Source organism: Nycticebus coucang, chromosome 13 (genome assembly GCF_027406575.1).
Source record: "Nycticebus coucang isolate mNycCou1 chromosome 13, mNycCou1.pri, whole genome shotgun sequence".
In the NCBI taxonomy this organism is placed as follows: Eukaryota; Metazoa; Chordata; class Mammalia; order Primates; family Lorisidae; genus Nycticebus; species Nycticebus coucang.
The window spans coordinates 64,272,609-64,288,277 of NC_069792.1; the positions used below are offsets into that span (position 1 = coordinate 64,272,609).

At 43.8% G+C, this 15,669-nt stretch overlaps 1 protein-coding gene across 5 annotated transcripts in view; it reads left to right on the plus strand.

The window, feature by feature from the left end:
• GRHL2 (grainyhead like transcription factor 2) overlaps positions 1 to 15,669 on the plus strand; it is a 169,719-nt gene that overhangs the window by 73,612 nt on the left and 80,438 nt on the right. For all 5 annotated transcript variants that reach the window (XM_053558834.1, XM_053558835.1, XM_053558838.1 and 2 more), the window contains exons 6-7: positions 2,172 to 2,328; positions 6,121 to 6,232. In XM_053558834.1, coding sequence (XP_053414809.1) covers positions 2,172 to 2,328; positions 6,121 to 6,232 — 269 coding nt within the window. The remainder of the gene's footprint in view (positions 1 to 2,171; positions 2,329 to 6,120; positions 6,233 to 15,669) is intronic.

Sequence of the window (15,669 nt, forward strand, 5' to 3'; positions counted from 1 at the left end):
AAGACAATAGAGAATGGCAAGAAATGAATTTCTCTCCCATTTATAAAACTTACTAGTGATTTCATTATTTCAGACAATTAAACACAAATTCCTTATAAAGATGGTCAGGGCCTTCTGTGTTCTGGTCCCTTTTTACTTAACACCCCACATCCCACCGTGTTTCTTATTCCTCTGCTCTTGTATATGTGGCTCTTTTCCATTCTCTCTGCTTCCACTTAAAATCATCTGGATCCTTTAATGTCTTTCTCCAATCTCAGGTTCCTCCATCATCCTCCCCTGATCATTCTAATTACAATTTGGTGTGTGTTGCAGGAGTTGGGGGAGGTGGCAAGGACAGAATTCCACAAATCCCCTCTAAAATGTGGAAATACATGTATAATTTGCATGCGGTAAATGCAGCATGCCATGTCATCAGATGTCAGGCCAGTGGAAAGAGCAGGGACCTACCAGCCACTCCACCTGGTTCCACTGCTGCCATCATCCCACAGAGGAAGCACGTCTCTTATCCTCAGCTGTGGAGTGAGGAAGAGGGACTGAATCCTGGGTACTTATCTTGTATGATGGACAGGCTTGGGGGACACTAATCCTTGAAATTATATAAAAAATTATTTATACTCATATCTGCCTTTTTCTAGGGAGAGGGTTCACAGCTTTCTTCACAATTTTAAAGCTGTCTTCACCTTAAACAAGGTACAAGCTATTGGCTTAGGTGATTCCTAATATCCTGTTCAGGTCTAAAATGTTATGATTCAGTGATAGTATAGTGAAATTGATTTTTCAAGCAAAATGACAATGCAATCAGTTCTGTCTGGAATGATTTATTTCCCTTCTTGTTCTAAGACACGTATCTGGAATTTGCTTAATTTAGTAGCTTAAGCCTGAGATGTTTATCATATAAGAATAATATTATTTCGCCCTTCAAAATTTTTTTCTCATTGTAAAAGTTAAAAAATAAAACATTACAGAAATATTTAATGTAGTAAGCATGAGTCCCCCATAATCCTGTAAAGAGGCCATTTTAAGAGACAAATTTGAGAAGTCTTTGCACCCAGCTTTTCAAAGACTATGAAATGAAAGAGCTATAATAGTAGACCCAATGGAGAGGTTCTAATAATTCAGAAAATACCTAAAATGCTTGTTACTGGATCATCACTGTGTACCATCCTGCAGTGCAGCAGAATTAAATATTTCTGAAAGAACATATTAAAAAAGATTGTCGTCCCTACCTTTTATGTTCGTTTTGCTTGGTGTAGTTTTCAAAGTTGGGGAAAAGATTTTGTTTTGTAAATTATGTAGTATTTAAAAATATTAGGAAACTATTTAAAGCAGAGACCTGTAAACTTTTTCTGTAATGAGCTTGGTAGTAAAAATTTTAGATTCTGTGGACAACAGTCTCTATCAAAACTACTCAACCCTGTAGTTGTAGTGCAAAAGCAATCATAGATAATACACAAATAAATGAGTATGGCTGTGTTCTAATAAAACTTTATTTAAAAAAATAGGCAGTGAGTTGGATTTGGCCCACAGACCATCATTTCCAAACCCCTAATTTAGAGCAAACCCTGTCATGAATTGTTGTGCATGTTTAAAAACAAGAACCAAAAGACAAAAAAAAACAAATAAACAACCAAAAAAAAAAAAAAAACCCTCTCCCTACTAAAGAAGGAGATTGTTAGTAGTCAATATTTGAATTTTAGATTTCACATTTTGGAATGTTTTAAAGTGGAATATTGCTATTTGCAACATCTTGGTTAGACAAAAAGAACCTTAGGTATATACATGAAGTAAACAAAAATGTTCAAATGTTCATTTGGTTTGTTAGCACAAACGTGGTGCATTCTGTCAATTCTTAAGCTTCAGGTCCTACCGAATTGTCAGCTGAGATCTACTAGGGTTTATCCCGATGTGACTTACATAATTGGCTAGGCTCAGCGTGGACTTTCTCCCCTTCTAAGCCATCTGGTTTATGGGCTACTATTTGAAATGTTGTATATATTGTACTAGCAATGACCTTTGGTCTGGTCCCATCTCTTTTGCCATATGCAGTGTTTTGACTCTACAATAGAGTAAATATTGGTTGATAATCCTACAGAATGCTACTGATATGAAATTAGTGAGGAAGACAGACATGTCCAAGTGAGCTAATCTGACACACTGTTTTCTGTTCACAGTGGCACATTTCAGTACACCCTGGAAGCTACCAAATCTCTCCGTCAGAAGCAGGGCGAGGGCCCCATGACCTACCTCAACAAAGGACAGTTCTATGCTATAACACTCAGCGAGACTGGAGACAACAAATGCTTCCGACATCCCATCAGCAAAGTCAGGGTATGGGCCCCGTTTCTCAAATACAGTGGAGAGGGATGAAATGAGTGGAATGGCTTGGCAAAAAAATCCAAAATAATTCTAAAACAAATGTCAGAGAGTTGGAGCAAGAGAATGTATTGGCTTGTAGTTTATCATTTTAATCAGTAACCAGTAAACCCCAGGGAAGGGACATGGTTGGAAGGTGCTTTCTAACTGTACCTAAGGAATTTTCCCTGCTTCATTCACTGCCTATATGCTACTTAGCTGTTGTTTTTAATCAATTGATCGTAATTTTTCAAGTAAGTAGCTGTAAGTCAGAACCTGTCTGTGGGTGAGAAAGAGCTGTTGTTCTATTTTGTAAAGGGGAATGCAATTCCTTGAGTCCCTGGGCCCTTTGTAGCTTAGTTTAAAAACCTTCTGCAGCCCCATGCTTTCTCAGGGTCCAGGGGATGAGGCATGATCCCCACCAGGAGTAAGCTGGAGGAGTTTTCAGATTCATGAATATTAGTTCTATTCGTGGGAAGTGAAACTGGAGCCCTAGCTCACTGCTCTGGAAACCTGCCAGCTTCTGGCATTCCAGCTACTGTCAAGAAGGGAAAAAGCTGGTAATCCCTCTCTGCTGAAAAAGAAAATTATAGCAGAGCTCCGAAAAGAGGTTGAAGGACTTTCCTGGTCTGTTGCAAAATGATTTACACTGCTGTGTCCATGGTGCCCAGCCTGCCTTATTTTAGCTGCAGCTTGCTCTTCCGCAGGGTGCCCCCAGCACAGGTGGGTTGAGCCTACTGCAGGGGGGAAGGTCTCAGTGTGCTGTGTGCTCACCAAGAGAATTAATATGTCCCCACATTTTGGTCAAGACTGTGCTGGAGAATATGTGTTATCAACAAGAGTTACAACATAACCGATACTTACTGAGCATCTTCCGTGTGCCAAGCACCATGTTAGACACCATCCATCTAGGAACTCTCTAAAACTAACAACCACCTTATGAAAAAGGCACTGTATAACAAAAAAATAATATTACAGAGAAGGAAACTTGAGCTTTCCTTAGTAACTGGCCCAGTTCACCTAGCTAAAAGGTAACAGAACCAGGATTTATCCCAGACCCTCAGACTTCTGAGCCCAACTCTCCTAAACCATGATGCTCTGTTGTGTTGAAAAGCTTGGGGTCCCCCCTCCGGATATGAGTCCTAGAATTACAACCTACCCACTCACATGCAGGTATCAGGTAAGCGGGATCGCCCTCTGGATCTATGTCCCAGAGTTATGCCCTATCCCTAATATGTGGTGCATGGTAAGGAGACATTGAATCAATTTGCTTTTAGAAAAAGTCTTATAAATTTCAAGTAAAGAATGTAACTCATATGCACCCTCTTAACAACATCATTACCATCACCCTAAAAAATGATGTGTGGTTAGTATTCTACAATCATGACAACAGGTTGGATACAGGAATCCACTTTGTTGGAATCATGGAAATAATTTAATGTGAAGATTTTATTTTCTTATGTTGCATTTTGGCTAAAATGAGGAGCCCTGCTTTTCTTAAGGACTTTCACCTAACACCCTTGGAGACTACGTTTGGTGCCTTTCAGAGTGGATCTTTCTTACTCCCCGGCTCTGGGACAGCAAGCCTGGAGGAAGGAGGGGTGCCCTTGTAACTTACCAGCATTTATTTCTGAGAACCGTGTTTAATTTCAATCTGAAGCATGTGCATCATGGTAATAATAGCTTCAAACTCATTTTTTCTTTAACACCGAAGAAATAAATTTTCATACCAAGAATATGTCACTGTTTATGCTAATTTAGTCAGTTGCTAGAAAAAATAAATTTAATTTAAATGTTATTTTTATTTGGGGATAGAAATAAATACCAGAAAGCCACACAGTGGCTTTTACATGTAAATGGAAACATTTGAGGAAGCCCAGAGGGAAGAATGAAGAGCCGGCTGAGCTGGTGGCTGCCCCAGCACGGTGAATGGTTCCCTTGTTGCCCCTGGTCCATGCCTTTCAAGATGGATGGGAATAATATGGATGCATATTTCTAAAGTATTCTTTCTAATAAACATCTACTTTCTTATTTAAAAAATGTCCACACATATGTCAGGAATGAGCCAGGGTTTGAACTGACAGTCAGCCACCGGCATGTATTTGCTGTTTTACTTGTCACCAAGGTCAGCTGCAGACAATGACTCAGTCCTTGTTGAGTCTGAAGTTAATGGGAAAATAGTGCCAGTAGCTGAATAATTGTAAATAATTAAGTAAACAACTGCAAATGTGTAAACTTCTCTCCAAAGGAGAAGTTCTCAAGGAATGAGAGTCCATGAAATACTCACCTGGAATGGTAGAAAAGTGTCTAAGAAGTATTTTGGATATGGAGTAACAGAGGAGTATTTCTGTTACAGTAATTAATGAAAGGGTTTTTTTGGGGGAGTATGTTTTTGATACTGTCTCCATTTCATAAATGACAGTGAATTAATGTGTATTTGGTTTTAGACTTTTTTGTTGTTGGGGTTTTTTTGTTTGTTTGTTTGTTTTGAGACTGGGTCTCACTTTGTCACCCAGGTTACAGTGCAGTGACGTGTGATCAGAGCTTACTGCAGTCTCAAACTCCTGGCCTCAGATGCTTCTCCTGCCTCAGCCTTCCAATAGGGGTATAGGTGCACCAATACCCGTAACTAATTTTTAAAATTTTTTTGTGTGTAGATGAAGGTCTCACTGTGTTGCCCTGGCTGGTCTCAAATTCTTGACCTCAAGCAGTCTCCCTGTGTTGGCCTCCCAAAGTGCTGGGATTACAGGCATGAGCTGCCCAGCCCAGGCTATATATTTAGTTTAATGAGGCTATTTGTAATTTAGAACTGAAAAGGATTTGGGATTCTTTTTTCTGTAAGATACAATTAGTTTCCCAGGCTCCTTTTTAAAGTACATCCACATTGTATTTAAATAGATACCATAGTTCTTATATTTTTTGGTGCATGAAATATTTCTAGTTTAGATCTATGTTTACCAATATGAATTTGTCATTTAGTATTTCCCTCCTTTCCTTATTTCCCTCCTTCCTCTATTTCCTTCCTTCCCAATATTACAACCTGAAGCACTTAAATAGGCCAGAAATGGATATTTGCCAAATTCTGCTGTATTTGCCAGTGGCATCAAATTCTATATTTAAGAATATGAGATTTCTGGGCGGCGCCTGTGGCTCAGTGAGTAGGGCGCCGGCCCCATATACCGAGGGTGGCGGGTTCAAACCCAGCCCCGGCCAAACTGCAACCAAAAAATAGCCGGGCGTTGTGGCGGGCGCCTGTAGTCCCAGCTGCTCGGAGGCTGAGGCAAGAGAATCGCGTAAGCCCAAGACTTAGAGGTTGCTGTGAGCCGTGTGAAGCCACAGCACTCTACCAAGGGCGGTACAGTGAGACTCTGTCTCTACAAAAAAATAAAAAATAAATTAAAAAAAAAAAAAAAGAATATGAGATTTCAAAAGTGTGCTTGTTCTCAACATGAGAAAAAAATTATTTTTGGTGTTCCTGCTGACCTCACAAAATCAACAATTTGCTGGTAATTGGTTAATCTCTCTGCTCATGACCTCCTGCTAAAACTGATCAAGGATTCTTTTTTGTTTCTCTGTGCTATTCTCATTTCCTAATCATTTTTTAAGTAGGTTCATTTTAAAACAGAACAGACCATAAAAGTGAGCTTGTTTGGGCTTTTCTAACGCTAGAAAAACAATAGTACAGAAAGACTCCTCTCATAGAATCTGGAGACGGAGGCAGCAGAGGCCCTGAGGAGAAAGTAAGCGGCTCAATTCTCCCCTCTGCAGAGTGTGGTGATGGTGGTCTTCAGTGAAGACAAAAACCGTGAAGAACAGCTTAAGTACTGGAAGTATTGGCACTCTCGGCAGCATACAGCGAAGCAGAGGGTCCTTGACATTGGTAAGTTGACCTTGACCTCCCTGCACAGTCCTTGATAAACTGACCCTTTGCCTCCATGCCCAGGGGAGCCCAGTGTGGTAACCGGAGCTAGCAGCCACACAGCTCTCCCAATGCGCCAGGCACGGTTGATGCAGTTTTCCTGTGTTAGGACATGTAGCACATGTCAGCCCGAGAAATGAAAACTGGACTAAGCCGAGAGCAAAACATTTTCTGTTTTGTGAAAGTCGACTGTGTCCTGTAGAATTACAACTTTACGCTGAGATTTTTAGTGGTCGTTTCGATTTCCAAATCATGTTTCCATGCTCTCTCTGTTTGAGCTACAGAAGCAATCAGTAGCCGGATGAACGCTTACTCCTGCAACGTGAATAAGCACAAGTCATGTAGCTCTAAGGCACTTGGCAAAGCTCCCATGAGCACACAGAGAATTTCTGGTTCTCTAGTTGTCCATCCAGTGTTCCTTCCACCCCGACACACACTTAGCACAAGTGGTACGAATGGACCACTGAGAGACCCTCCCTGCCACTAAGGAAGAAAGGAATGAGCCTGCACGTTCATTTCCAGGAGTCTGCACACCCCTAGACATGGTGGGTTCTCTAGAGACCAGTAGCCCCTGGATGGCTCAGCACCCAGCATGGGTTGGGAAGGCAAAACCCATACTAAGTAGTTCAATGGAGGGAAACTCATTGCCATGGTTGGACAGGCTGAAGGCACATTGAGGTAATCCAGTTATCATCTGCTGGGCTAGGGAATCAGAGGAAAGAGGAGGTGGGTGTTAGAGGAGCCACCCACAGGAGCTGGGAGCACAGAGGGAGCAGCTTCCCGATGGGAGGTCCATCCATAGAGGAATCACAGGCAGCGGTTGTCTCCATGCTGAGAAAGGAGAAACGCCCTGGGGTCTCTGTACCTGTGGATCTCCTGTCATCGCTTCCCATTGGCAGAATTTAACATGCAGCCAGAAAGCACGTGACTCTAGGAAGTGAAATTTACAGGATTCAATCTCTCAGATACTAAGTAGGGGAAATCAGGAAGTGAATCTTAAAGTTTCCAAAATTTGGCTGTGCATGGTAGGTAGCTCAAGCTTGTAATCCTAGCAGCCCGAGAGGCTGAGGCGGGAGGATGGTTTGAGCTCAGGACTTGAAGACCAGCCTGAGCAAGACTGAGACACCATCTCTACTAAAAATAGAGAAATATTAGCCAGGCGTGGTGGTGGGCACCTCTAGTCCAGCTACTTGGGAGGCTGAAGCTATGGCTTGAGCCCAGGAGTTTGAGTTTGCTGTGAGCTATGATGACAGTGCACTTGACCCAGGGTGGCAACATAGACTCTATCTCAAAAAAAAAAGTTTCCAAAAATCACTTTCAAACATAGACAGTGATGTATGTGTTTCTAAGTAATTTTACAATTTTATCTACATGCTGTTTCTGACAGAAATAAGTCATTTGGGTGGCGCCCATAGCTCAGTGGGTAGGGTGCTGGCCAATACACTGAGGCTGATGGGTTCAAACCTGGCCCAGGCCAGCTAAAACAACAATGACAACTACAACTTAAAAAAAAAAAAAAATAGCCAGGCCTTATGGTGGTCCCCCGTAGTCCCAGCTACTTGGGAGGCTGAGGCAAGAGAATTGTTTAAGCCTAAGAGTTGGAGGTTACTGTGAGCTGTGACACCACAGCATTCTACCCAGGGCAACAGCTGGTCATTTCTCATATGTAGGCTGTTACCATTTTGTAGACTAAGAGACTGTAGAACCAGTGAGGGCAGGCAAAGTGAAGCTTTGTTCTATCCTATTGGGTATTAGAAGGTATAATGAGCCATTCATAGGATGTTTGCTTTGCTTTCTTACCCTACAATGAGGGGTTTTCAGACCTTCCATTTCACCTTTACTAGCCTCCTTAATCAGAGCGTTTAGTACCTAAGTTAGGGTTACTTACCCACCACAGAACATATTTAAACTAGTTACTGGTTTGTCCTGTAACATGGCTAAGCCACTCCCCAGCCCCTAACAGAGGCACGCCCAATCTAGTCGAACGTATTTATCTAATAAACAAGGAAACTGAAGCCTAGAGAGTGACCCACCCTATCAGTGACTTGTCTTCAGAGAATTAGTGCATGAGCTGGGATAGGAACAGTCTTCCCAACCTGGGATGAGAACTGAACCCCTGGCCCCACTGACAAAGACAAGGGACTTGGGGACACTTGCCTTAACATGCTTTGTGACACATCTGTGTAGAGCAAAGGAACTATTTTACTTCATTTGCAAAGTTATCCTTATAATTATTACCCAAGAAATTGAGAGGGAAAATTAAATAGAAATATGGACTGGGTCCAAATAAGGCAGATAATAAAAGCATTTTCCTGGCATGCTTACTGATGCAATATTGATATTATTTACTCTTCTGAAACCAGAGTGATTTTTTTTTTGAGACAGAGTCTCACTCTGTCACCCAGGGTAGAGTAGCTGGGACTACAGGAGCCCACCACAACCCCTGGCCTGTTTTTCTGTTTGTTTGTTTTTTAGTAGAAATGAACATTTTGTTTTTTCTTTTAAGTAGAGACAAGGTTTTGCTGTTGCTCAGGCTGGTTTCAAACTTCTGAGCTCAAGCAATCCACCTGCCTTGGCCTCCCAGAGTGCTAGGATTATAGGCAGGAGCCACTGTGCCTGGTCACCAGAGTGATTTTTCACATTTTACAAGACTTCAAATCTTATCCTTCTTCTTTAATATCTTCCTGCCTGCTTTCAGACTTTTTTTTTTCCTACACAAACACATGTGTGAGGACACACACATGTTTTATGTCTGAGATTTGTGAATTTGCTACGTAGCTTCAGAGGTAGCTGGGCTACTTGCTTTCAACCTGAAACCAAGGCATTAAGTCAGCTCATTAGCTTCAAATAGAACATGTATTTCGGAGCACAGTCTCTATTCCTAATCTCAACTGGACAACTGATCAGAGTGAGGAAATACGCAAAAATCCCATGTAATTCGGGGGCGGCGCCTGTGGCTCAGTCGGTAAGGCGCCGGCCCCATATACCGAGGGTGGTGGGTTCAAACCCGCCCTCCCCAAACTGCAACCAAAAAATAGCCGGGTGTTGTGGCGGGCGCCTGTAGTCCCAGCTACTCGGGAGGCTGAGGCAAGAGAATCGCTTAAGCCCAGGAATTGGAGGTTGCTGTGAGCTGTGTGAGGCCACGGCACTCTACCGAGGGCCATAAAGTAAGACTCTGTCTCTACCAAAAAAAAAAAAAAAAAAAAAAATCCCATGTAATTCATTCTTCTACATTAAAAGAGAAAAAGCAGACCATGTGTTCCTCTGCCAGTGGGCTGTAAACACCACTTCCAATACAGAGAGGAGCTGCTGCTGTGATAGCACAGATGTCTGTGAATCACATGCCACTGTCTCTGGAGCAAGGTCTCAAGGACATTTTTGAGGCCATCCCCTGGCTCCCCCAGGAGTACTGTAGAGCCTGTAAGGGTGAAGGAAGGCAGACAGCACTTGTGCTATACATTTGCTAGTTTAGCTTAAGAACTGTCTAATGGCCTAACTAAGAAAAGGAAGAATCCAAAATGATTTAATGCATTTCTTTTTTAAAGCCTCCATGAAGCTGGAGGTCATAGGCAGGGCTTAAATCTACAGTATTGAAATCCGCTCTAGCATCTGTGGTCCCCGAGTTCAACTGAGCCAGCCAGTAGTGACCCTGAAGCTACAGTTAGAGACCAAGGTTAGGTCCCTTTAGCTAAAGTGGGTTTTAATCTGTGGCTCTTGGAGTTCATGCGCGGGCTTTAGGGGAACCTCAAATTCTGAATTATGCTCAACACAGCTTTGTGTGTGGGGGCATGCATAATTTTTTCAGCTCACTTCCAGAGGTGCTTGGGGTAACCCGGCCTCCCTCCTGCAGTCTGCCTCTCTCCCTGCACCCCAAGTTTTCACCTCCAGCTCGGCATGTCCTCAGCACTTGCTCTCGAGGACGTGCCATCTCTTGCATCCTCTCACAATGATGCCCATCACACAGTCCGGCGTCTTTCCTCACACACGCTTAGCTCACATGGGCTAACGCATTGATGGTTCTTTGAGGCCACCCTCATCTCCACACCTAATCCTCTGTGCAGCCCTTCCGTGTGCTGGCTGCCTGGAGGCAGAGGACCCTCGTTGTCTCCAGGGGAGTTGCGTCTACAGGTCTGTGCAAAAAAGAGGGGTAGCCCAAAACCCGGGCACAGGGCAGGAGGCTGCTCCTCAGAAGGCTTGGGGCCTGGGCTCTGTAAGTGCCCCGCAGTCTGTGTGGGGTTCCCCAGGAAGCTGTCTCCATGTGGCCACCCTTCTCCTAGAGTGCTCTTTGGACAAATACTCACATGGCTTGTTCCCTCACTTCTTTAAAGCCTCATCAGAGAGGCCATCCCCGTCACCTCATTTAAACAGCACGCCTTTCTCACTTTCCCTTTTATCTGTATTGTACTTCAGAGCACTCTTCACCTCCCGGCATGTTTCTTATTTATAGATATTTCAATTTCTTGTTGTTTTCCATCCCCCTGCTAGAAGGAGGCAACACAAGAGCAGAGACATGTCTGTTGTGTTCCCTCCTTTAGCGCTAGTGCTTAGTGCAGTGCCTGAGACATAGTGAGCATTCAGTAAATATTTCATGCGTGAGACAGGTACGTGAAACTGTGGTTATCCTGGTGGAAGGTGGCCTCTTGATGGGGCCGAGTGAACCTTGACAACTGCCCCCACATGCTTATTGCCTGCTATGTTACAGGCTCTTCTGATATGTCAGACATTTTTTTTCTTTCTTTCTTTCTTTGAGACAGAGTCTCACTATATCACCCTTGAGTGCTGTAGAATCACAGCTCACAGCAACCTCAAACTCTTGGGCTTAAACGATTCCCTTGCCTCAGCCTCCCAAGTAGCTGGGACTACTGCTTTTTTATTGTAGTTGTCTTTGTTGTGTGGCTGGCCCGGGCAGGGTTTGAACCCACCAGCCCTGGGGAATGCAGCTGACGTCCTAACTACTGAGCTACAGGTGCCAAGCCAGACATTTTGTTTTTCATCCTCAAATAATCCATTTTGTTGTTTAAAAGCTGAGATGGTGAGAGGTCAGAATTTTACCCATGGTCACATACCTGGTAAGTGGTGTAGGTGGGACGGAAACTCTAAAATGCCAGAATTCATAGCCCCGTTTTGAATTTGACGTCCTCGCCGTATGTGACCTTTGTATCCCAGCCCTTGGCTGGTTCTGGGCTCTCCCCAGATGCTGATTCCGTGGAGAGCGACTGACCCACAGACATAGGGGTGTCAGTGCGTACCTCCCTCCCCAGATGAGGAGGGTGTTGGGCCTCCTGTTCGGCGGGACCGTTGGCTGCAGCCAGCTCTGACATTTGTGAAAGAAAGCCAGATTAGATGTGTGGTTCTTGTGTATTTGCTCGTAAACCCTTTGGCAGGAGTTGGAGGTAGGGGAAGAAAACATTAGCCATTAGCTCTAACTTGATAAAAGCAAACCTAACAAGCCCGGGCCAAGTGGGTTCTGCTGCTTTTCAAAACACACAAGCGAATTTCTCTAAGTCTCACAAGTTCTTTCTTGTGAGCTCCTTGAACAACAATCATTCAAGGTCATAAATAAGTTTACATTCTGCGGTCCAAGGAGCATTCTTACGTCAGTTCTATCTCCTCTATGGGATAGCTACCTAAATTATGTTTGTAGTTCGTCTCTGAATGTGAAAGCTCCTTCATAAGAGACACAGGAGTTGCCTGTGGCTCAGTCAGTAAGGCGCTGGCCCCATATACCGAGGGGGGCGGGTTCAAACCCGGCCCCGGCCAAACTGCAACCAAAAATAGCCGGGCGTTGTGGTGGGCGCCTGTAGTCCCAGCTACTCGGGAGGCTGAGGCAAGAGAATAGCTTAATCCCAGGAGTTGGAGGTTGCTGTGAGCTGTGTGGGGCCACAGCACTCTACCGGGGGCCATAAAGTGAGACTCTGTCTCTACAAAAAAAAAAAGGAGACACAGAAGTTGGTGTGGTTCCTATGACATATTGCCATCCAACCAAGTGGCTGTGTTAAATTTCCATATAGTCCTTCCAGAACTCTGATAAGGACAGCAGAGAATGTTCACAAGTAATAGGCAAAATAAAATCCTATGATGGGGGCCAGGCTGAGGCGAGTAGATTTCCTGAACTCAGGAGTTCGAAACCAGTCTGAGCCAGAACGAAACACCATCTCTAAAAATAGCTGGGTATTGTGACAGGCGCCTGTAGTCCCAGCCTCAGAGTTTGAGGTTGCTGTGAGCTATGATGCCATGGCATTCTACCAATGGAGACAAAGTGAGACTCTGTCTGAAAAAAATCCCATGATGAAATGAAATTTCTCTTTAATGAGTCATAGAACTTGATTTGGGAGACTTTGGATGACTATTGAGGATTGATGCCAGAATTGTCTTAGGTTGTATCTGTATTTCAGAGACATAATTTTGGGCCTCCTGAGGAATGGGGGCAGCAGAGGAAGGATTGGTGATGGGGGCCCAGTAGTGGCCAGGTGACAGATAAGCGCTCAGAGGCGTGCATTGCCAAGGGGAAATACCAACCTAACCAGGAGGGAGAGACAGACTGCAGGCCTGATAGAGCCTTGATGTGGCTCTATAGCATTTAGCACTCCAAGCAAATAGCATTTCCACTGGCTGTGGGGCATGAAGAGGATGGTGAAAGAAAAGACACCTTTGCTGGCCGAGTGGACGCCCTGCTCTGACCGCCATGAGGCTGGAGTGCTTGGGGAGCAGAGGTTGCTCGGCACTGAGCTCAGCCAGGGCTGCTGAGTTGAGGCACCGTCTACTCACAGCAGGGACAGAGCTCCCCAGGACTTACTCCTACAGTGCAGGTACAAGTTTTGCACAGCTACGTGAGCCATTTTAAAAATATTTGAGATGAATCACAAATTAAAAAATGAACTAGTCTCAGTGAACAGGTCTCAGGCCTTCTCAAACCATGGATAATTCCAAAGCCTCTCTCTGGGGAAAGCATGTTTTTCTGATTGTTACCTTTCAGACAGAGAAGAAAAATGAGAAGTTCGACAAGTAACGTTCACTTCAGAGAATAAAAACGAGAAGCTACAATAATTGATTTATAGCACATTCGCATATAATTTCTCTCCACTGAACAGAATTAAGAATTCCTTCACTCCTTTGTGGTACAGGTGTTCCAGAATAATGCACATCACAGTTTTTGGGCTTTGGGGATGGGTGTTATGGGGTTGTGGTGCCATGAGCCTGATTCCACATGTGCACCCGAATAAGCATCATTTCTTTACAGACGTATCCCATGTAACCATTGGGATAGAAAGTTGTTGGTTCATTGTGAACCAACTGTATGCACTTTATTCAATCTCTGCCTTTAATTTAGGCTTACAGTAGTCAGGATATATTAGTTATATTGTTAATATAAATTTTGTAGTTTTGCATAATACTTAGCGAGCAATTATAGTACATTTTTAGTTATTAGCATGTGATTATAGGATTTTCGTCTGTGACCTGATACAAATCTATTTTTGAAGAACTAATTGTGCTCTGTTCGTAGAAGTTTTATATTAAGGTAGCACCTTCTGTGAAAACTTAGGTTTCAATGAAATCAAAACATTTCTTCAAGTTTGATTCTCCACACTTCTCTGTGGGGGTCAAAGGAAGCTTTCCAAAAGACTCTGAAGCACAGAATTTAGCCGGCCTCTGAATTATTCAGCTTGGCTGTTCTGTTCAGGCCTAGAAGCTCTTTTCAATCTGAAGTCATATTCTACTAACAAATAGGAATTTTTATTAAAATTTAATAATATTTTTTCTTTAATTTTTTTTGTTCATTTGTTTTTGTTTTCTTTTAGAGAAACTGGCTTTGGCCATGCCCTGTAAGATGCAGGGTTTTGTTTGTTTGTTTGTTCTTTTTCTTTTTGGAGACAGTTTCATTTTGTTCCCCCCCCCCCCCCAATTTATAGCCAGTCCTGGGCTGGGCCACGCTGAGAGCTACGCAGAGCAGAGAAGTGGGAGGGTGGAGAGGTGAAGTGGTATGTAGGAAGAGGCAACTGCTGCTTTATCAGAGGTCAGGGAGCCGTCCAGGGAGCCAGGAGTATGAATTTGTGGGCCAAATAGGCCCAGGAAACAAGAGCACCCAGCAACCTGCCATTTTCCTCACCAGGGTTTCCCACCCTCCCATCAGTGGAGTCCTCTGTCCTTCCTCCAGGATAATGCAAACTTGCCTTCTCCCTGTAGTCTGGAAAATGTGGGTCTTCCCTCCTTTAAAAATAACTCAAGTAAATGGAATTTCATCTTTGGATGTTTTTCTAGGCTGTTCCCATACTCCTGAATAGACATGAAAAGTAAATTTGATTGAAAGCCAAACCAAACCACTCGAGAGCCCCCAACTTAAGAACAGAACCCAAGGTCTGGTGAGAGTCCAGGCTGTGATTGAGAGCCAAGTCAGGCAGCAAGCTCCATCCCTGCTTCCTCCCCAAGGCCTGCACAGCGGGAACCTGCCTGGGGAACCTGCCCGTGGCGTAGGCCAGGGCCACAGGACCCCATCTGCAGCTCTGCTCCACACGCTTCCTCTCCGCTGCATGGGCTCTAGCTATTCCACGTTCACAGGCAGCCCAAGACCCGCTCTATCTCATGGAGAAATGCTGGAGCCACAGCTGCTGAAAATTCCTTTTCATCTTCAACTTTGGCTAGAAAACATTTATGTGACAAAAGCATAGTAGGCTATGTAGGTTAAGTAATTTAAAACGCTGTAAAATGCAAGTATTCTTTACATTTAATATTTGTCAGGCATGCATTTTTCAGTAATAATTGAGCCACTGTGGGTTTTCATTTATTACGTGCATGTCTCAGTTTGAATCCTAGAAAGTCACTGTTGAGACCAACACCCCTGGGGAGAAGTACTTCCCCTGCTGGTCCCAGGGGTCCTCCTGCTTCCCCCCAGGAAAGGGTCTCAGTCCCAGCGCCAGCCCCAGTCCCCAATCCCTGCCAACTCTCTTTCAAGCTATTGCTGGGTTCTCCGCTTTCCTTCCACACCACATTTCTTAAAAGAGGAGCCTACGCTTTCTGCCTCACATTTTAAACTATTGCTCATGGCTCAACCTAGCATATTCTGTCTTTTATTAACATTTTAAATCGCCAAACCCATAGAGTAATCCCATTTTTCACTACTTTTTCCTATCTATTTCCAGCCTCTTGATTCTTCCTTCTTTAGGGTTCTCCTGGCCTAGAATGTCCCTCCCTCTCTCCTTCACCTAGAAGACATCTCACAGCTTAGGACTTTGCTGCCCTATCCCCGCTTGGGTGAGCGTTTCCTGATCTTCTCAGGTAGAGTCAGCTGCTCCATCCACGTCATTGGTTTAGATTTAGATAATAGCACTTGGCCATGTTTCACTTAGTTTATCAGTTTACATTCTGTCAATCCTGCTAAATGGTGAGCTGTTTTTATTTTA